The sequence below is a fragment of the Hyperolius riggenbachi genome, chromosome 1 (assembly GCF_040937935.1).
Source record: "Hyperolius riggenbachi isolate aHypRig1 chromosome 1, aHypRig1.pri, whole genome shotgun sequence".
Taxonomy (NCBI): Eukaryota; Metazoa; Chordata; class Amphibia; order Anura; family Hyperoliidae; genus Hyperolius; species Hyperolius riggenbachi.
The window spans coordinates 686,027,484-686,048,818 of NC_090646.1; the positions used below are offsets into that span (position 1 = coordinate 686,027,484).

General features: G+C 48.6%; 1 protein-coding gene across 3 annotated transcripts in view; it reads right to left on the bottom strand.

Moving 5' to 3' along the window:
• LOC137532599 (NACHT, LRR and PYD domains-containing protein 3-like) overlaps positions 1 to 21,335 on the bottom strand; it is a 738,694-nt gene that overhangs the window by 373,103 nt on the left and 344,256 nt on the right. For all 3 annotated transcript variants that reach the window (XM_068253288.1, XM_068253297.1, XM_068253308.1), the window contains 2 exons: positions 18,529 to 18,693; positions 7,718 to 7,882 (listed from right to left, as the gene is read on the bottom strand). In XM_068253288.1, coding sequence (XP_068109389.1) covers positions 7,718 to 7,882; positions 18,529 to 18,693 — 330 coding nt within the window. The remainder of the gene's footprint in view (positions 1 to 7,717; positions 7,883 to 18,528; positions 18,694 to 21,335) is intronic.

Consider the following 21,335-nt stretch of genomic DNA (forward strand, 5'->3'; position numbering starts at 1 on the left):
TTTTATAATCTAGGAAGGCTTTTTTGCATCTATGTGGGGTGTTAAAGCCTCTAACATTATGAGATAGTATTTTAAGGACCATGTAGGGGGTGGAACAGGTATGCTAGAAAGCCGGACGGGTGACACTTAGTTAAATAGTATATGTCTGGGAGTGTCTGAGGCATCTTGTATTCCCCTGGCCTGGGGAGAGTGTTCACTTGACAATCAACCCGTAAGAGGACGGGTTGAGTCACTCTGCCTAGGTAGGCAGACTTAGAAGTTGTGAGGGGATCTAGTCCCCTATCTAACCTCTGAGAGTGGGGCAACATTACTTTACCCACCGGAGGTAGGAGGTGTATGCTTTGGACATATTATTAAGTGGAGTACAAAGTAAATAACCTAAAGTAAACTTATTTTCAACGAGAACATTAAAACCTTAAACCTTAAACCTTTAATCCCCTTTATCATACCAAAAGCTCTCACGGCATAATATTCTGTATTTACGCCGGGGCATCATCAGTGATTATCGCGCGTGCCTATGATACGGAGGCGTCCTCCGGGAGGGCTGGGCGCTGTAAAACGCGCCCTGAGGGCCCCCCGGTGGGGGCACGGGGGGACCCGGCGCCAAGAGGGCGCAGCCCCCCCCCCCAGAGACCAGCCCCCCCTCCCCCCGAGCCCCCCTCCCAGGGACCAGCCCCCCCCCCCCTTCGGCCACCTACCAACACCAACTATTATAAATGCACACGCCACATATCAAAGCAGTGCCCCCCCCCCACCCTGCCGCCCCCAAGAGTGCCCCCCCCCCAACCCCACCAGACATGTGGCGGAGAGGGGGGGGGCAGGGCGGAGGGGAGCCAGAACACGGAGGCCGGGGGGAGGAGGGGGACACCCCCCGCCCAAGGGCGATAAACGTCCGCGGCCCCCTCCCCCCCCCCAGACGGCGCCGGGGAGCGGAACCACCTAGGGATCAGCCCCATAAACCATCACAATGCCTCACTGCTACTGTTAAAACCATAGGTACATTCATCAACACTTAAGATAAAAGGATATCGTGTGTGCCATCTGGTTCACAGCATAATACAGTTATAGTCATGAATATAAATATGAGGGCCATATTGGCCTGCAGTTGTCACGAGTGCACAATCGGCTTCATGCTCAAAGGCGCGCTGTGCTCAACCCCTGGAGCTGTATAACCAGGGCACGCAAAGGCCCCCGCGTCCATCCGCGCGGAGGCAAAGAGCGTCTAATGGGCCAAGCAGATAGGCACCACACATGCCCAGGCCAAGACCCATGAGAAAGGGTGAAAGTTAGTCCGCATATGGAGAATATGATGGGTGAGTCCCGGCTGGTAATAGTTAAGACGCATGCTGGTTTAGGCCTTAGAGCCGATGGCAAAAGAAAAAAGACAAGGGGAAAAAAAAAAAGCAAAAAGACAGTTCCTTGGTGCAGTCCGTAAGCGAAAAAACAGAGTTAGAGGGAGTATAGTCAACTGACATCTTACGTGAGGTTATGGTCTTGGAGAGCGGCGTCTCACCTCGGACCATTCTCTCGCAGGCCGTGGACCTCTTTGTGGTAGAGAAACAGATGCTGAGTCGGCCGCAACGTTTTCAATGGTTATGTTGGCCGCTGTTAATATTGCCTTTCCATCAGCCAGGGAGCGGATAGTATGGGCTTGGTTTTCCAGCGTGAAGCTCAGGGAGCAGGGGAACCCCCCATCGATAGCGGATTTTTTCCCGCGTTAGTGTTAGGGTGATTGGTCTCAGTTCTCTCCTCCTTTGAAGTGTTATAGGCGATAAGTCCGCGTACAGATGGACCGAGTTAGGTAATCCTGGAAGGTTTGTGAGGTCCCTTGCCGCCAACATAATTTGATCTTTAATTTCCCCATAGTGGAGCTTCAGGATCACGTCCTTTGGCATGTTCGGGGTTCTGGGTTTACCCAGGGCCCTATGGATTCTATCCACTCGGAACATTTCTTCATTAACTTGTGGAAGAAGTGAGGAGAAGAGGTTCTTGGCCACCTCCCTTAGAGCTGTAAATGACTCCGGTAGTCCGCGAATTCTTAGATTTGATCTGCGGGCGCGGTTTTCGTAGTCTTTCAACTTGGATTCCGCCTGGTCAAGTCTGGCTTCCAAGGCTTCTATACGGTTGCTATTGTCATTCACTGTGTCTATTAACCTGATGAGCGGTCTGGACGAGCTCAGCTCGTCCAGTACCGCCGGAGCCTGCCGCTCAGGCCCTGCTGGGCCGATTTGGCTCAAATAAAAAGCAGCACACGCAGCCGGCACTTTGCCAGCCGCGTGTGCTACCTGATCGCCGCTGCAGCGCGGCGATCCGCCGCATGCAGCGGCGAAAGAGGGTCCCCCCAGCCGCCTGAGCCCAGCGTAGCCGGAACAAAAAGTTCCGGCCAGCGCTAAGGGCTGGATCGGAGGTGGCTGACGTCAGGACGTCAGCTGACGTCCATGACGTCACTCCGCTCGTCGCCATGGCGACGAGGTAAGCGAAACACGGAAGGCCGCTCATTGCGGCCTTCCGTGTTACTTCTGGCCGCCGGAGGCGATCAGAAGAACGCCTCCGGAGCGCCCTCTAGTGGGCTTTCATGCAGCCAACTTTCAGTTGGCTGCATGAAATAGTTTTTTTTTTATTAAAAAAAAACCCTCCCGCAGCCTCCCTGGCGATCTTAATAGAGCGCCGGGGAGGTTAGTGAGTCCAGGCGGGTTTCAAGGACTCCCACCCTTTGGCCTACCTCGGTGATCTGGGCCGTTATGTCCTTTACCGCTAGCGTGAGCTCAGACTGGAGCATTTTCTTAATGTCAGCCAAGAGTTATTGTTTGTCCCAGGGACCATTGTTGTTGGCCTCCTTGCGAGGATGACCGGGGTGGGCTATCAGTCTGTATTAGCTTAGATTTTTTAGCCGGCTGGGGTGATGTACGCTCCTGGGCTGTCGCCGCCATCTTGGATGAGCTACGCAGTTCTGGCTTCGCAGAGAATAGCGACGGCAGAGTGAGTTTTGGCTGCTGCTTTTTCTGCTTCGGGACTCGGGATCCCTTCCCTGGCATATCATACGTGAGGCGAGGTGGTTAGAGCTCGGTTCTGCTTCCTCGTTTGCTGATTAGAAGCCTCTTTCCCTCCGGTCAGGAACGGAGCTCACTGAGTGCACGTCATGCCTCGTGAGCGCCGCGCATGCGCCCCATTCCTCAGGGTTTAAAGGACATCTGAGGTGAAAATAGCCTGATTGTCGAGATTTCCATATGGCGGAATAACGTTTTTCTGATAAACTGAACTGTACATGATCAAATAGGAATAAAATCTAATATTTCCTTCCCTTAGGTTACAGAAGACAAAGACTTTTTAATGTATGGTGATTCTAGTTAACATAGGTGCATTGAATATTTAGAAATATATATGGTCTATTTTAATATTGCCAAGCGATGCTGAATTGTCCAGTCTGTGTGTCTCAAGGAAGATCAGATGCTAGTTAGCAAGTAGTTAGCCATTCAGGAGTGTTTGTGAATAGAAAGGAGACCACAGTATAACTAATAGTTAACATAGTTACCTTGCTTGGCCAAACAATTGCCAAACAAGAGAAGTTGAGTAACAATGGAAGAGACCTCTCAAGAGGCAAATATATTTGCTGAATAGATGAACCTCTGAATACAATCTCTAAGGCTTGTATATTTTAGAAATTAACCATTGTTGCAAGCCAAGAAACTTGGTGACATAGCAAACACAGGCTGAGTTAAACAATTCCCCATCTAAGGACACGACTCAGAGAATAACACATGACTCACTCATATGTATACCTTATGAGTAGAAATGTATCATACAAAGAGTAATACAGATATTATATGATTAAGTCTTATACATTAGTTACAATCAATTCAATAATAATATGGAAATGCTATATATTTTACCTTTGTTGCATTATAGACAATCATATTAATGGATAGAGATATAAAACTTTGCTAACATGCACAATGTGTTATAATGAAAGATCCATGGTAATTTTAAATATGCCACTATAAATTATGTCTTTAGTTTTCCAAAATATCCCATTAAGAATATGATTAGTTATCCAACAGCACCTCCAGAGGATGAAATCCAGGATTACACTTGGGTTAAAGATTAGTTATAGGAAACTCCCACTGATCACTCCCACTGCCTTGTGATAGGTTGGAAGATTTAATCTCCTGGGCAGGACCATAGGTAGTGAAGGGAATAAGATGAGAGGGGTCATTCAATGAGGATCAATCATCAAAGAGATCTGAGCAGACCAGAACATAAGGGATCCATGCCATCTGAATGATCGCAAGCAGCCACGCCTAAAGGAATACGCCCCAGAGGCCATCTTGGTGACTATACTTGAACCCAGTTATAATTTTTTCTTTTTAGTCATATGGCTTATCACAGCACGAATATCTGAACTTTTGATTTATTGACAATTGTCTTTCTTAGTTTATAGTCATTTATAGCCAAAGGGAGTGGGCTCTTCCAGTGCACAGGAATTGCCCTTTCCATATATTTGATAAAACCCATTCAGTGGGAATTTTTTTCTTTAGATAAACACAATCAATCGTTCAAGAATCGCTGGCTGTGAATTCCATAACTTGTTTTGGATAAAAGCGCTAGATATTTCAAGCTACCTCCAAGTATTGATATTTTGATATTTTGCCGCAGTATGTGCAGGCCACGCCTAGCAAGGTTTAGGATGACTCAATAGATATTTTATTCCAAAATTATATATATGTTACCCGCTTGCTCTGTGTAGTAACACAGGCCAGCGGAGGTTAAACTGCAGACAGAGGGAAAATTCCTGTCATTTATAGTTTATTGTATATCAATTGTGGGGCAACGCCCAGTCGTTATAACCACTGAGTCATCCTAAATTTGTCATATTGAATGGTATAGCTGACATCAGCCATTTTATTTTGACTGCGCAATTTTGATTTTGGACTGCGCCATTTTGATTTTAATAGCAGCCATTTTGATTTTGATAGCCGCCATTTTGTTTTTGATAGCCGCCATCTTGTTTTTAATAGCAGCCATTTTTGATTTTGATAGCAGCCATTTTGTCTCCAGGAATCCTGTGATAAATTGATTGACATGGCCGGTGGCCATATTTGATGACTCATAGCTCTGCATTGTATTTGGATTGACTGCTATTGGTTTAAGTTTTTGCTTATTGATAAATGCGTATAACAACAATTTGGTTGTATCACTGAAATTGTATGATCCAGCTCATTGTAGGAATAACCTTACGAGTTTTGTGTTAAATCAAAAAGTGCAATTTTATATTGTTTTGATCTTGTAATATTTATTTGATATTAAATTGATATTTTTACAAATTGGTCTACGTTTATTTACATGTTTAAACCAGTACTTGGAAAAACCTCGAAAAACGAGCTCACACAGTTAGGCGTGTGTTTGTATTTTTAGCTCCTCCCATTTTTTTTCCAGGAGCATTACATTTTTTTTTTTTATATTTATTTTTAACGATTAATACAAACATTGACAAAACGCCCGACATGATGAGAAAAACAATTGTATCCATCCTCCTCCTCCTAAAAATGACTTTTTTGTTAGCTATCCCACTGTTTTATTTTATATTTAAATCTAGTTTTTAAGGTTTTACCGTTTCATTTACACTTTCATTGAATTATGCTAGAGCTGAAATCTATGAATTATTGACCCTTTTTACCTCTTTCTTGCTCTAGGAAGCCATTTACTGACAGGAAAGTATAGATAGAAACTGTCACTTGCCTGATGTTTAACCTTTTCAGGCAGAGAGAGAGAAAAAAGAACACAGCCTAGTTATTTGTGTGCTAGGCACTGTACATACACATGTCTATCTTATCATGTCACATGTCACCTCGGTTGTCTTTTAACCACTTTGCATCCAGACCTTGTTTCCCCCTTATGGACCAGAGCAGTGTTGACAGTTTAGCTGTGTCCCTATTTAATCAGCAATAACTGTATTCCTATTTATGACACATGAATGAAATAACAGTATATATTGGGTTTTTTTTTTTTGGTTTTTTTTTCAAGACAAGCTAGGCTTTCATTGTATGGCATGTTTTTCCTCAAACAATTTTGTTTTCTATGCATTTTAATGGGGAAATAAAATGGAAAAAAAATGAAAAAACCACATTTCTCAGTTTTACCAATTCCAGTTTAAAAATCAGAAGTGCTACTATAGATAAAAAACACACAAATTTTGTTTGGCTATTGTTACAGTTTATCACAAAACTTAGATTATGTTCCTGTCACAAATTTATGGTGAAAATATTGGGTTCTGAAATAATGCTACAGTGTGTATTTCTCACTATGAACTGAGTTAATAAAAGTATTTTTAATGGTAAAAATAAATCTCACTAGCTCAGGGAACATATATTCCCTTTCACCAATTAGTGCTGCACCAGAAGTGTGCACAGGAACAAGCCCAATCCTGCACAGCACTGCTTCTGCTACAAGCCGCATATCTACTGACTCGTGGCTTAGATGAAGTCACAGAGGACGCAGATATACTGCAGTGGTGGATAAAGTGGTTAAGTAAAGTCCAGAATTCAGAACTCTAGACCACCAATCACACCAACTACTGTATTTCGCGCCGTATAAGACGCTCCGGAATATAAGATGCACCCAGGTTTAGAGGGCAAAAACCAGGGGAAAAAAAAATATACATACTAAACCTGATGCGTCCATGTACCAGGAGCGTCTTGTACATGTTCTAGCCCAAATGGTGTCCTCGTGTCTCCCCATGTGTCCTGATGTGTGCTCCTGTGTAACCCATGTCTGCCCCATATGTCCAGCGTGTCTGCCCCATGTGTCCAGCGTGTCTGCCCCATGTGTCCAGCGTGTCTGCCCCATGTGTCCAGCGTGTCTGCCCCATGTGTGTCTGTCCTGTGTGTCTCCCTGTGTGTCTCCCCTTGTGTCCAATATGCCCCCCACGTGTTTCTAATATGCCTCCCATCCATCCAATATGCCCCCCATGCGTCTGATATGCCCCCCCCCCATGCATCTCCTGGTCCCCCGTGCTGCAGAGCATAGATAGCCGCAACTTACCTAATCAATGCTCCCGCGGCGACGTAAGACCTCCGCGCTACCCCCCGCTAGCCTCCTCTCCCTCCCCCTCGTCTTTCCTGGCCCCCCCTGTGGTGGAATGTATGGCGGCAGCTTACCTTCCAAGCGCCCGCGGTGGATGCAGACATCGGTCTCCACGCGACTTCTCGCTCTTGTGTTTGTCCGGCTTGTATTGATGACGCGTCATACATTCCAGCACGGGGGGGGGGGGCAGGAAAGACGAGGGGGAGGGAGAGGAGGCTAGCGGGGGGTAGCGCGGAGGTCTTACGTCGCCGCGGGAGCATTGATTAGGTAAGTTGCGGCTATCTATGCTCTGCAGCACGGGGGACCAGGAGGCGCAACGGGGAAGCGGACAAAAAGGCAGGGAATCACCAACATAGCGGCGGGTCGGCGGTTCGTATCGGCGGGCGTTCGGAAGTTGGGGATTCCCTGCCTTTGCCTTATAAGACGCAGGGACTTTTTCTCCCCATTTTTGGGGGAGAAAAAGTGCGTCTTATACGGCGACAAATACGGTATTATTCCTCTCCCTCCTTTGACATAAACCCTCCCCCAGTCACTGCAATGGGTGTCACTATTATGGTACGTGAGAATGGAAGACAGGAATGAAGTTGCAGGTAATAATTCTGCTGATCTGTGCTGCAATCAGGGCTGTTTTACTCACAGTAATTCCTCTATCCGGCTTGTTGGCAGAGCTTCCATCAGGTCACCGAATTCAGGACCATCCATCCAGTTATCAGACAGGTGCAGCTTCCTCAGAGTCTGGTTATTCCTTATCCCGGATGCCAGGTGGGGGCAGCTACTGGAGGGCAGCTTATTATCCTGCAACCTGTAGGAGAAGAGAAGAATGTTACCAGAAATCCATATAAAATGTTTCCCTGGCAATGGAACATACCTTTTGTTAATCACATGAAACATGCTCACACAGGTAGCTTTGTGACAGGCACCCCTCTCAGCCACGCCCCGCCCATAAACTGTCTAGTTGTTTACGTCTAGGGGTCTAGGGAAATTTGGCATTTGAGGTACTATTGTGACAGCCATTACGGCCTTTATACTTCCCCCTCAGCTAGAGTGAATCCAGCAGGTTTTATAGCCAAAGCCTTTGAGATATCCAATGGCAGCCATCAGGGGTGGCCCTTTCGCCTATAATCTTTGTTAATAATCTCTTCTCCTGGGGGTGGCAATGGCTGCCTCTTGCCTTCCTTCTGCGTCATCCTGTGAGAACTTTATCATGAGTGCTTTACTGCCTGTGCTGCTGGCATCATGGCATTCCATCACAATCTAGTGGGGCAGTGTTTTACTCTACCTATCTTACTAGAGGAAAGGACTTGAGCCCTGCTGGTTGTTGGATATGGGGCCCCTCAATAACTCTGGATATGGGGCCCCTCAATAACTCTTCTTGCATGTTTGCCAATTTTGCTTTGGTTTCAGATTGTATGAGGAGACTCCCCTCTTGTGGGTGGGCGGCGGATCTATTCGCACCACGAGGTTTCTCATTCCCCGCTGCACGTCTGGCTAACGTGCCTCTTGTTAGGTGGTGTGTTGGTCTTGGGGTGGGGGCATCGGGGGTCCATGCGCCTGTGTTTGCTGTCTATCCCTGCTGGGGGACTTATTAAGTTGCTTGAGAATGCAAGGTGTCACTGATTGTAGCTCTCCACCTATAGCCAGCTGCATGACTGTACTTCTTGTTCTCCTTGATGCTGATCCATGGGCATTCTCTGCTTTTGGGCTATACCTTCTAGAACCATACTGTAGGTTCCCATTATATATTCTCTCTCACACAGCAACAGTGCCAACTTGAGGCCTATTGTTCATCTTTTTAAAGAGACACTGAAGCGAAAAAAAAATGATGATATTATGATTTGTATGTGTAGTACAGCTAAGAAATAAAACATTAAGATCAGATACATCAGTGTAATTGTTTCCAGTACAGGAAGAGTTGAGAAACTCCAGTTGTTATCTCTATGCAAACAAGCCATTAAGCTCTCCGACTAAGTTAGTCGTGGAGAGGGCTGTTATCTGACTTTTATTATCTCAACTGTAATTGTACTGTTTACTTTTTATCTGCTAGAGGAGAGGTCATTACTTCACAGACTGCTCTGAAAGAATCATTTTGAACGCTGAGTGTTGTGTAATCTGCACATATTATAGAATGATGCAATGTTAGAAAAAAACACTATATACCTGAAAATAAAAGTATAAAGAATATTTTCTTTGCTGCTAATCTTCTAGTTATTTTTCATAGTAAACAACCAATTCATTATATCATATATTTTTTTTCGCTTCAGTGTCTCTTTAACCACTTCTATACCAAGACATTTTGTGCTGATCGGTGCTGCGTGGGCTCTCCAGCCCGCAGCACCGATCAGCTAGCAGCCAGGCCGATCAGACTTCCCCCCCTTTTTTCCCCACTAGGGGGATGTCCTGATGGGGGGGTCTGATCACCGCCGGCTGCTTGCGCTTGCGGGGGGGGGGGGGGGCTCTTCAAAGCCCCCCTCCGCAGCGCTTTCTGGCCTCCTTCCCCTTCCCTCCCTCTCCCTCCCCCTGTGAGCGGCGCAGGACGGATTTCCGTCCTGCGCCTGATGGGATAGGCTTTAGCCTATCAGATGCCGGTGATCACCGGCCAATCAGAGGCTGGGGATCGCCGATCTCCTCTACGGCGCTGCTGCGCAGCAGCGCCGTATACATGTAAACACCGGGGAAGATCTTCCCCGTGTGTTTACATTTACCCTGCGAGCCGCCGATCGGCTTGCAGGGTGTTCACGGAGACACCCTCCGTGAACTGACATGGAACGGCCGCTCGTATGAGCGGCCGTTTCCATGGAATAAACTTCAGGATTCAGGGGCGTGTATATACGCTCCGAGAATCCGGAACTGGTTAAATATTTATTATGTACGTTGGTTATTTTTCCACTTGTGTTGCATTTTTATATGAATTTTATATTCAGCAGTTTGCACTGTATTTGTCTGATTTTGCATATTTCTAGGATGCTCATATGCACTTTAACACTTGTATGCTCCAATATCTCCCCCTTTTTATTTCCCATACCCTCAGTTGTCATCTTCTCCCCTTTGACAGCAACTTTGCTGTATGCATAATATTGCACAGCTGTGTGTGGCAAGCACCCATGGGGGAATAGCTGTATGCCTAATATTGCACAGCTGTGTGTGGCAAGCACCCATGGGGGAATAGCTGTATGCATAATATAGCACAGCTGTGTGTGGCAAGCAGCCATGGGGGAATATCTGTATGCATAATATTGCACAGCTGTGTGTGGCAAGCACCCATGGGGGAATAGCTGTATGCCTAATATTGCACGGCATTTAAATATGTTATGGGATGGTAAAAGCACGGCTCTTTGTACGGCTTGGTTACTAGGCAACCCACCTACACACTGAAGGACTTCCTCCTTATGTGTTACATGCGGGTGATGCTGCATGAGCCACGCACACGCCTCCTAGTACAACTTCCTGTCCTCCAATGGGATTAGAGCTAGGCAGGAGGATACAAAGGGTGGAGCCCAAGCTAACACAGGAAGCACTCCATTATGGAGATGCTTATAAGGATTGTTTCCTCTGGTCACTTTAGTACATGTTAGGCCCGGTTCACATTAGCGGCTGCTATCCGGAATCGCCGTGCCGGAGCCGTGCCGGAGCCGGACCGCATGCGGACCGGACGAAACGGACGCACGGCATAGCAATGAAAGTCTATGCGACCGTTCACATGCGTCCGTTTCGTCCGGACCGGAGCCGGACCGGATCCGGACTCCGGCGTCCGTTCCAACATGCGCTATTTTTTGGTCCGGCTGGTCCGGCTGACGTATCCGGACCGGAGCCGGAATGTTGCATCCGGCCAATGGAAACCAATGAGAACCGGAGAGCGCACAACACACTGGCTATAAAAACCGGATGTTGTACCACACTTCCTATGCTGACTCTATGGTATGGTGGCCATTTTGGATGGGGACCACATGGCACCAGCGTTCACAGAGTGGAGCAGCAGTGACTTCATGCTGGAGCTCTTTGGCAGCAATATGGAGCAGGATCTGTCTGATAGCGAGGGGGTGAGGCCCTACACATCAGAAGACCTCATCCTACAGGTGCAGCAGGTACCAGCCCTGTGGGACAAGGGGGATGCGGACCACAGCAACATCAAAAAATGCAGAGGCCTGTGGAAAAAAATTGCCAAGCTGTATGTGGAGGACTTTGAGAACTTGAGCAAGAGACAGCAAGGCACAGAGGGTATGTTGACTAGAACTTTTGGGGGGGGGGGGCTTGTGGTTTAAGCTTGTGATGTATTCAACTTTTGCTATGGATTTGTGTCACCCACGTGTTGCCCACCCACCCGTGGCCCACCCACCTGTTCCCCACCCACCTGTACCCCACCTGTGATGTATCCCACCCATCTGTACCCCACCTGTGATGTATCCCACCTGTGATGTATCCCACCCACCTGTACCCCACCTGTGATGTATCCCACCTGTGATGTATCCCACCCACCAGTACCCCACCTGTGATGTATCCCACCCACCTCTACCCCACCTGTGATGTATCCCACCCACCTGTACCCCACCTGTGATGTATCCCACCTGTGATGTATCCCACCCACCAGTACCCCACCTGTGATGTATCCCACCCACCTCTACCCCACCTGTGATGTATCCCACCCACCTGTACCCCACCTGTGATGTATCCCACCTGTGATGTATCCCACCCACCTGTACCCCACCTGTGCTGTATCCCACCCACCTGTGATGTATCACACCCACCTGTACCCCACCTGTGATGTATCCCACCTGTGATGTATCCCACCTGTGGTGTATCCCACCTGTGCTGAATCCCACCCACCTGTGATGTATCACACCCACTTGTACCCCACCTGTGATGTACCCCACCTGTGATGTATCCCACCTGTGATGTATCCCACCCACCAGTACCCCACCTGTGATGTATCCCACCCACCTCTACCCCACCTGTGATGTATCCCACCCACCTGTACCCCACCTGTGATGTATCCCACCTGTGATGTATCCCACCCACCTGTACCCCACCTGTGCTGTATCCCACCCACCTGTGATGTATCACACCCACCTGTACCCCACCTGTGATGTATCCCACCTGTGATGTATCCCACCTGTGGTGTATCCCACCTGTGCTGTATCCCACCCACCTGTGATGTATCACACCCACCTGTACCCCACCTGTGATGTATCCCACCCACCTCTACCCCACCTGTGATGTATCCCACCCACCTGTACCCCACCTGTGATGTATCCCACCTGTGATGTATCCCACCCACCTGTACCCCACCAGTGCTGTATCCCACCCACCTGTGATGTATCACACCCACCTGTACCCCACCTGTGATGTATCCCACCTGTGATGTATCCCACCTGTGGTCTATCCCACCTGTGGTGTATCCCACCCACCTGTGATGTATCACACCCACCTGTACCCCACCTGTGATGTACCCCACCTGTGATGTATCCCACCTGTGATGTATCCCACCCACCAGTACCCCACCTGTGATGTATCCCACCCACCTCTACCCCACCTGTGATGTATCCCACCCACCTGTACCCCACCTGTGATGTATCCCACCTGTGATGTATCCCACCCACCAGTACCCCACCTGTGATGTATCCCACCCACCTCTACCCCACCTGTGATGTATCCCACCCACCTCTACCCCACCTGTGATGTATCCCACCCACCAGTACCCCACCTGTGATGTATCCCACCCACCAGTACCCCACCTGTGATGTATCCCACCCACCTCTACCCCACCTGTGATGTATCCCACCCACCTGTACCCCACCTGTGATGTATCCCACCTGTGATGTATCCCACCCACCAGTACCCCACCTGTGATGTATCCCACCCACCTCTACCCCACCTGTGATGTATCCCACCCACCTCTACCCCACCTGTGATGTATCCCACCTGTGATGTATCCCACCCACCTGTACCCCACCTGTGATGTATCCCACCCACCTGTACCCCACCTGTGATGTATCCCACCCACCTCTACCCCACCTGTGATGTATCCCACCCACCTGTACCCCACCTGTGCTCTATCCCACCCACCTGTGCTGTATCCCACCCACCTGTGATGTATCCCACCCACCTGCGATGTACCCCACCTGTGCACATAAAACATACACAATGACCAATTATTATACATCAATTTATTGTAAAAAATTAATACATTTAAAATCACTCAAACTTGAAACTCCAAAATAAACACATTTCAACAAAACATATTAAAAACCAAACATTCACCCTCGTCCAGGTGGTGTGGTAAAATAAAGTCTCAGTTGGTCCCTGTTCCGCAGTGACACTACCCTTGGCCTGGTTGCATACCTCCGCAGGGGCATTAGTGGAAGCACATTCGGGGGTTCCGGAGTCTCTCTTTCCTCCTGCCGCACAAAGTTGTGGAGGATGCATGCTGCCTTCACCACGACAACTGCGTTGCCCGGTTTCAGCAGCATGGGCGTGTGGAACACCCTCCACTTTGACACCAGGATCCCAAATGTGCACTCCACCATTCTCCTTGCACGGCTCAACCGAGCATTGAAGTGTAGCTGGCTGGCATCAAGTCCCCTGTCTGGGTACGGACGCATTACATGGTCGGACAGGGCGAAGGCCTCGTCCCCCACAAACACATAGGGGTAGGCCGGTGCCCTTGTCCCAGGCCAGGGTCTGTCACGGGGGAGACGCAGTCTGCCTTCCTCCATCAGCCGGCAAAGGGTCGTACGCTGGAAAATTCCAGAGTCATTGGAACTACCGTACGACCCCACATCCACGTACACAAACTTGTAGTCCGCATCTGCCACTGCCATTAGAACAATGCTGAAGTATTTTTTATAGTTGAAATAATGGCTGCCACTCCCCACGGGTTTCTGAATCCGGATGTGTTTCCCATCCAGTGCGCCAACACAATTAGGAAACTTGCACTCGGTCCAGAAGCCCTGGGCGATCTCCTCCCATTTCGTGGTGTCCGGCACAGGCATGTATCTGGCCCTCAGTCGCGTCCAAAGGATCCTCGAAGTCCTCACGACGATGCCTGCCACCGTGCTCTTCCCAATACGAAATGTGACATGTAGCGATGTATATGTTTGTCCAGTTGCGATGTACCTACAAGAGAAATAATCGAAATCAATTTTTCATGTCGTTACAGGAGAAAGGTTCAAGACAAGGTGGCGCAATATACGGGATGCATATGTGAAATGGCTACGGAAGAAAAAACTTGCCGAACGAAGTGGCAGTGGCGGGGGAAGGCGACAAAAAGACTACCAATTTGCCAAGCAATTGTCTTTCATCAATGCAAGCCTGGAACCTAGACTGTAAGTACCACTACTGTGGGCAGGAACTGAGAGCTCATTTACCGTGACTTCGGCCATGTATTGCTATGGCCTCAATTCCCATGGCTAGCGAACTTTTCTCACAAGCTTTATCAAATGTTGGGTAGAAACGGGTGATAAAGTGATTGCTAGTGTTTGCTAGCTCTGTGAATTGACGCCACATGCTGTTTGGCACACCAATAAATATTTTTTTTATCTACAGGACTGAAGACAATTTGGAGCAAGAGGAACAGACCCAGGAGGCACGGTTCAGCAGTGAGGAGAGCTTGGTGGATGATGACGTCGCCGATGTAACCTATTGCCCCGAGGCGAGGAGTAGGAGGAGGGAGTCCTTAATCACAACTCCGTCCTTTGATGATGACTTGGCAGAAGAGAGCTTGGATGTTGAGGTTGCAGGACCGAGTGTGGAAGAAGCTGAACCTCCACAATCGACCGCTATGGAAGCTCCAGGGGAACAAGAACAAAGTGAGGAGCACCGAGAGACTGCAGCACAACCAGCGCGCAGGGCAACCCCGACACAGGCCAGAGGACGGGAAGATGCTGCCACACCACCAGTGAGGACCACCACACCAGTGAGGCGTCGAGGTACCCTCCCCCCAACAAGGAGAGAGACAGAGTCCGAGATGTCCGGGGCTGTCTCCGGACTTCTCGGGATTCTTCAGAGCCACCAAACTCTCATAACCCGGCAGTTGCAAGATGAGGACAGGGGCCATATCATGGAGCAGTACAAGTCCCACATCACTACACTGCAATGTGAGCTCGACGCTGTACATGGGCACTACAGGGACGAGCTTAAAATGATGCATGAGATGCACAGAGGAGAAATCGACCAACTGCGTGCGCAGCATCATCAGTCGGTGGGCCAGCTGCAGAACATGATGCAGCAAATGCATCAACAAAGCAAGGAACTACTGAAATTGCAGGCACACCCGTGTTTTCACACTGTGATGTCTCTAATACCATATCTTGAAAAGGTGCCTTCACAAAACCTGATGGCGTGCCATTCCAATTTGCTGGAGGTGATTAAACAGCACATGGACACGCCATTATTGCAACCACCAATTTTTAGACCCCCACAACCAACAGCGGTGCCCACCTGGCAATCATCACAGATGTACACCGGCTACAGAGGCAGTCAATATGGGCCACCGCTGTCAGGGTCCAGCTCATCCACGACCAGCACCCAAGAGAGTCCAGATTTCCAGGCAGCAACTCCCACCTTTTCTAGTAGTGGTGCCGATACAATTTGAAAAAAAAAGTCAAATTGTTCCTGGACATGCTCCTCTGAATACCTCCGATCCTCGGAGGAAGGATACCATCACAGGGCTTTTTAACTTTTGGTTTTGCTGGACTTGAACTTTAGGGCCTGGTGTCCCCGAAAGACACTACCTGGGTCACAACCTTGTGCCTGTTGCACTGCACCTGTAGTCCTGCACCTGTGCCTTTGATTCCTCTTGTTCCTTACTTTGTTGATCCTAATCACTTGCACAAGACCCTTGGAGCCATGGGTGAAGGACACCTTCACTGGTCGGTGAGAGGCCTAGCCTTTTCACTGACCTGTGTCCTTCATCCATGGCTCAGAGGGTCCTGTGCCAGTCGTTAGGTTTTAGAAGCACTAATAATTTAGGGCCTGGTGTCCCCGAAAGACACTACCTGGGTCACAACCTTGTGCCTGTTGCACTGCACCTGTAGTCCTGCACCTGTGCCTTTGATTCCTCTTGTTCCTTACTTTGTTGATCCTAATCACTTGCACAAGACCCTTGGAGCCATGGATGAAGGACACCTTGACTGGTCGGTGAGAGGCCTAGCCTTTTCACTGCCCTGTGTCCTTCATCCATGGCTCAGAGGGTCATGTGCCAGTGGTTAGGTTTTTGAAGCACTTCAATTTTAGGGCCTGGTGTCCCCGAAAGACACTACCTGGGTCACAACCTTGTGCCTGTTGCACTGCACCTGTAGTCATGCACCTCTGCCATCGGTTCCTCTTGCTCCTCACTTTGTTCTTGTTCCTAACCACTTGCACAAGACCCTTGGAGCCATGGATGAAGGACACCTTGACTGGTCGGTGAGAGGCCTAGCCTTTTCACTGCCCTGTGTCCTTCATCCATGGCTCAGAGGGTCATGTGCCAGTGGTTAGGTTTTTGAAGCACTTCGATTTTAGGGCCTGGTGTCCCCGAAAGACACTACCTGGGTCACAACCTTGTGCCTGTTGCACTGCACCTGTAGTCATGCACCTCTGCCATCGGTTCCTCTTGCTCCTCACTTTGTTCTTGTTCCTAACCACTTGCACAAGACCCTTGGAGCCATGGATGAAGGACACCTTGACTGGTCGGTGAGAGGCCTAGCCTTTTCACTGCCCTGTGTCCTTCATCCATGGCTCAGAGGGTCATGTGCCAGTGGTTAGGTTTTTGAAGCACTTCAATTTTAGGGCCTGGTGTCCCCGAAAGACACTACCTGGGTCACAACCTTGTGCCTGTTGCACTGCACCTGTAGTCATGCACCTCTGCCATCGGTTCCTCTTGCTCCTCACTTTGTTCTTGTTCCTAACCACTTGCACAAGACCCTTGGAGCCATGGATGAAGGACACCTTGACTGGTCGGTGAGAGGCCTAGCCTTTTCACTGCCCTGTGTCCTTCATCCATGGCTCAGAGGGTCATGTGCCAGTGGTTAGGTTTTTGAAGCACTTCAATTTTAGGGCCTGGTGTCCCCGAAAGACACTTGGGCAGCTATGCCCTACAACTCTTCCAGCACAAAGTTGGTGGTTGGTGTTCCTTAAAACTGACCGGGCTATACCATAGATATGTTATTTTTTTGTCTTCCATGTTGGAAGAATGTTTCCATGTTGGAAAGTGGTTGTTTTTGCAATAAAAAAATTTGTTTTTACATACCTCAGTGTGATGAGTAGTTGTTCTTGTGGTGTGACTGCTCTCCTGAACGTGGTATCCTTCTTCCTAAGGTCATCCTTCACCATCTCCAAAAGGGTATCAAACCTGTCAGGAGATGTAAAGGAAGAAGCTGTAAAGTATGTTGTGGGACAAGGTGTTGGGTGGAGGATGGGGGAGGTGTGTTTACAGAGGTTTGGGAGTGTTGTGGAGGGTGGGGGTGTAGTGTATAGCTAGGTATACAGGGGTGTGGGGGTCAGGGTGGTGTGTTTAGCTAGGTATACAGGGATGAGGTGTTGTGGGGGTGAGGGTGGGGTGTTTAGGAATGGTGGGGGTTGGTGTATTTAGGCCTATATACTTACAGGGGAATAGACATCCGAGTGTAGCTGTAGAACTTCTGTGGGTGTCGTCTGAGGTCCCGGTAGAGGGCCTGGAACTCTCCCTTCCTCTGCCTCCTGGCTAGTAGAGGGTGCACCCACCATCTCCTGCGAGGAGCACGCCTTCTCCCCACATAGTAGTAGGTAAACAACAGGAAGGAGAGAATTCCCAGGTAATAAGCGTAAAAAATGACTGGATCCATGGTCCCAACTGCTGTCTCTGTATCCAAGGATGGTCTCCACACGTCCAGCTGTCTCCAACAATGACCCCAGAGCTTCTGCTGACCTCCCAGAACCCCAGGTATTTATACAGGTTGTTATCTCTTTAAGAATCCGGATCCGGACCGCAACCGTGTTCATACCGCACGGAAACCGTATGCAACCGGACCGGATCCGGACCGGATCCGGACAGGAACCGTACGGTTCAGGTCCGATCCGGCTCCGGTGCGGACATCCGGTGCGGTTTTTGCAAAACCGCAAGTGTGAACGGGGCCTTAGGCCTCAGAAGAAGCACAGCAGAATGGTCGTCGGCTGTGCAGCATTAGCACCCTCTGCCTTCCAAGCACCCCTAAATCTGCCACGATAAGTACATTGGTTATATGAATTGGACTGTTTATGCACTGTATGCTTATCATTGGCAAGCCTCAGCAGTGCCACGCCTTCTCTCCTCCTTTATGCAAATCTATTTCTTTCAGTTTTTATCCTTAATTCTACAACAAAACAACCTGCCACATCATTCCTGTCTTCCATTCTCATTTACTGGTATCTTATTTTAAGATATGAATGGAAGACGGGGATGAAGTTGCAGGTAATAATTCTGCTGATCTCTGCTGCAATCAGGGCTGTTCTACTCACACTAATTCCTCTATCCGGCTTGTTGGCAGAGCTTCCATCAGGTCACTGAATTCAGGACCATCCATCCAGTTAAATGACAGGTTCAGCTTCCTCAGAGTCTGGTTATTCCTTATCCCGGATGCCAGGTGGGGACAGCAACTGGAGGTCAGATCATTATACTGCAAACTGCACGAGAAGCACAAAAACATGTTACCAGACATCTGTATAAAATTAATGTTTCTCCAGCAATTTATTATAGATTTCCTTATTATGAGTTATTATATTTCATATCTGCAGCACTTTTTTACATGTTCAGTCTTCTGCTAATGGACTCTGGGTAAGAACTGTGTGTGTGTGTGTGTGTGTGTGTGTGTGTGTGTGTACAGTGTGTGTGTGTGTGTACAGTGTGTGTGTGTGTGTGTGTGTACAGTGTGTGTGTGTACAGTGTGTGTGTGTACAGTGTGTGTGTGTGTACAGTGTGTGTGTGTGTGTGTACAGTGTGTGTGTGTGTGTGTGTGTGTGTGTGTGTGTGTGTGTGTGTGTGTGTGTGTGTGTGTGTGTGTGTGTGTGTGTGTGTGTGTGTGTACAGTGTGTGTGTGTGTGTGTGTGTGTGTGTACAGTGTGTGTGTGTGTGTGTACAGTGTGTGTGTGTGTACAGTGTGTGTGTGTGTGTGTGTGTGTGTACAGTGTGTGTGTGTGTGTGTGTGTGTGTGTACAGTGTGTGTGTGTGTGTGTGTACAGTGTGTGTGTGTGTACAGTGTGTGTGTGTGTGTGTGTACAGTGTGTGTGTGTGTGTGTGTACAGTGTGTGTGTGTGTGTGTGTGTGTGTGTGTGTGTGTGTGTGTGTGTGTGTGTGTGTGTGTACAGTGTGTGTGTGTGTGTACAGTGTGTGTGTGTGTACAGTGTGTGTGTGTGTGTGTGTATACAGTGTGTTTGTGTGTACAGTGTGTGTGTGTGTGTGTGTGTACAGTGTGTGTGTGTGTGTACAGTGTGTGTGTGTGTGTGTGTGTGTGTGTGTGTACAGTGTGTGTGTGTACAGTGTGTGTGTGTACAGTGTGTGTGTGTGTATAGTGTGTGTGTGTGTGTGTGTGTGTGTACAGTGTGTGTGTGTGTGTGTGTGTGTGTGTGTGTGTGTGTGTGTGTACAGTGTGTGTGTGTACAGTGTGTGTGTGTGTGTGTGTGTATACAGTGTGTTTGTGTGTACAGTGTGTGTGTGTGTGTGTGTACAGTGTGTGTGTGTGTGTACAGTGTGTGTGTACAGTGTGTGTGTGTGTACAGTGTGTGTGTGTGTATAGTGTGTGTGTGTGTGTGTGTGTACAGTGTGTGTGTGTGTGTGTGTGTGTGTGTGTGTGTGTGTGTGTACAGTGTGTGTGTGTGTGTGTGTGTGTGTGTGTACAGTGTGTGTGTGTGTGTACAGTGTGTGTACAGTGTGTGTGTGTGTGTGTGTGTGTGTGTGTGTACAGTGTGTGTGTGTACAGTGTGTGTGTGTGTGTGTGTGTACAGTGTGTGTGTGTGTGTACAGTGTGTGTGTGTGTGTGTACAGTGTGTGTGTGTGTGTGTGTGTGTGTGTGTGTACAGTGTGTGTGTGTGTGTACAGTGTGTGTGTGTGTGTACAGTGTGTGTGTGTGTGTGTGTGTGTACAGTGTGTGTGTGTGTGTGCAGTGTGTACAGTGTGTGTGTGTGTGTACAGTGTGTGTGTGTGTGTGTGTGTACAGTGTGTGTGTGTGTGTGTGAGTGTGCGTGTGTGTCAGTACAGTGTGTGTGTGTGTGTGTGTGTGTGTGTGTGTGTGTATACAGTGTGTGTGTGTGTGTGTACAGTGTGTGTGTGTACAGTGAGTGTGTGTGTGTGCAGTGTTACAGTGTGTGTGTGTGTGTGTGTGTGTGTGTGTATATACAGTGTGTGTGTGTGTGTGTGTGTGTGTGTGTGTGTATACAGTGTGTGTGTGTACAGTGTGTGTGTACAGTGTGTGTGTGTGTGTGTGCAGTGTTACAGAGTGTGTGTGTGTGTGTGTGTGTATACAGTGTGTGTGTGTGTGTGTGTATGTGTACAGTGTGTGTGTACAGTGTGTGTGTGTGTGTGTGCAGTGTTACAGTGTGTGTGTGTGTGTGTGTATGTGTGCAGTGTTACAGTGTGTGTGTGTGTGTATACAGTGTGTGTGTGTGTGTACAGTGTGTGTGCAGTGTTACAGTGTGTGTGTGTGTGTGTGTGTGTGTATACAGTGTGTGTGTGTGTGTGTGGGGGGGGGGGTTGCATAGCCAGCCACAAGAGATTAAGCATGTGAGCTCTGTCTCTCTCCTGCTTTATTCCTCCCAGCAATGTACCAGAAGCTCCCCTTTCTTCCTTCTCTGACATCATGGACTGGCCATAACTTCTCAGAAGGCAAAGGGAAACAAGAATCTGACACGTTGGAGATTAGCCACTTTCTCAAGGAGAGCGGACTGACACTTGCTAAGATGGCACCTGAATTTGGCTGACAGAAAGCAACAAGAGGAAAGACTAGCTCTGTGCCCTCTCAGCTCCGCACACACAGACCCACTCAGACAGACAAAGGAGGGACCAGAGGGCTTCTCACTTAGAGTAGGAATCGGAAGATGCCACATCAGAGGTGGGTGACTTACCATGTGGCTGCAGCTCTGCGAGCCCACATCTGAACTGCAGCTAAGCCAATTCAGGGAAAGTAGATAAGGATCTTAGGGAGTAAAGCTTTAGTTTACCCACCATAAAAGACCTTGACTCCTTTGCCACACGTCTGGAGAAATCCTTTAGGAGGGAGCTGGATGAGCTTTTCAGGAGACATCTCAGGGATCAGGCATAGAGTCTTGGCTTT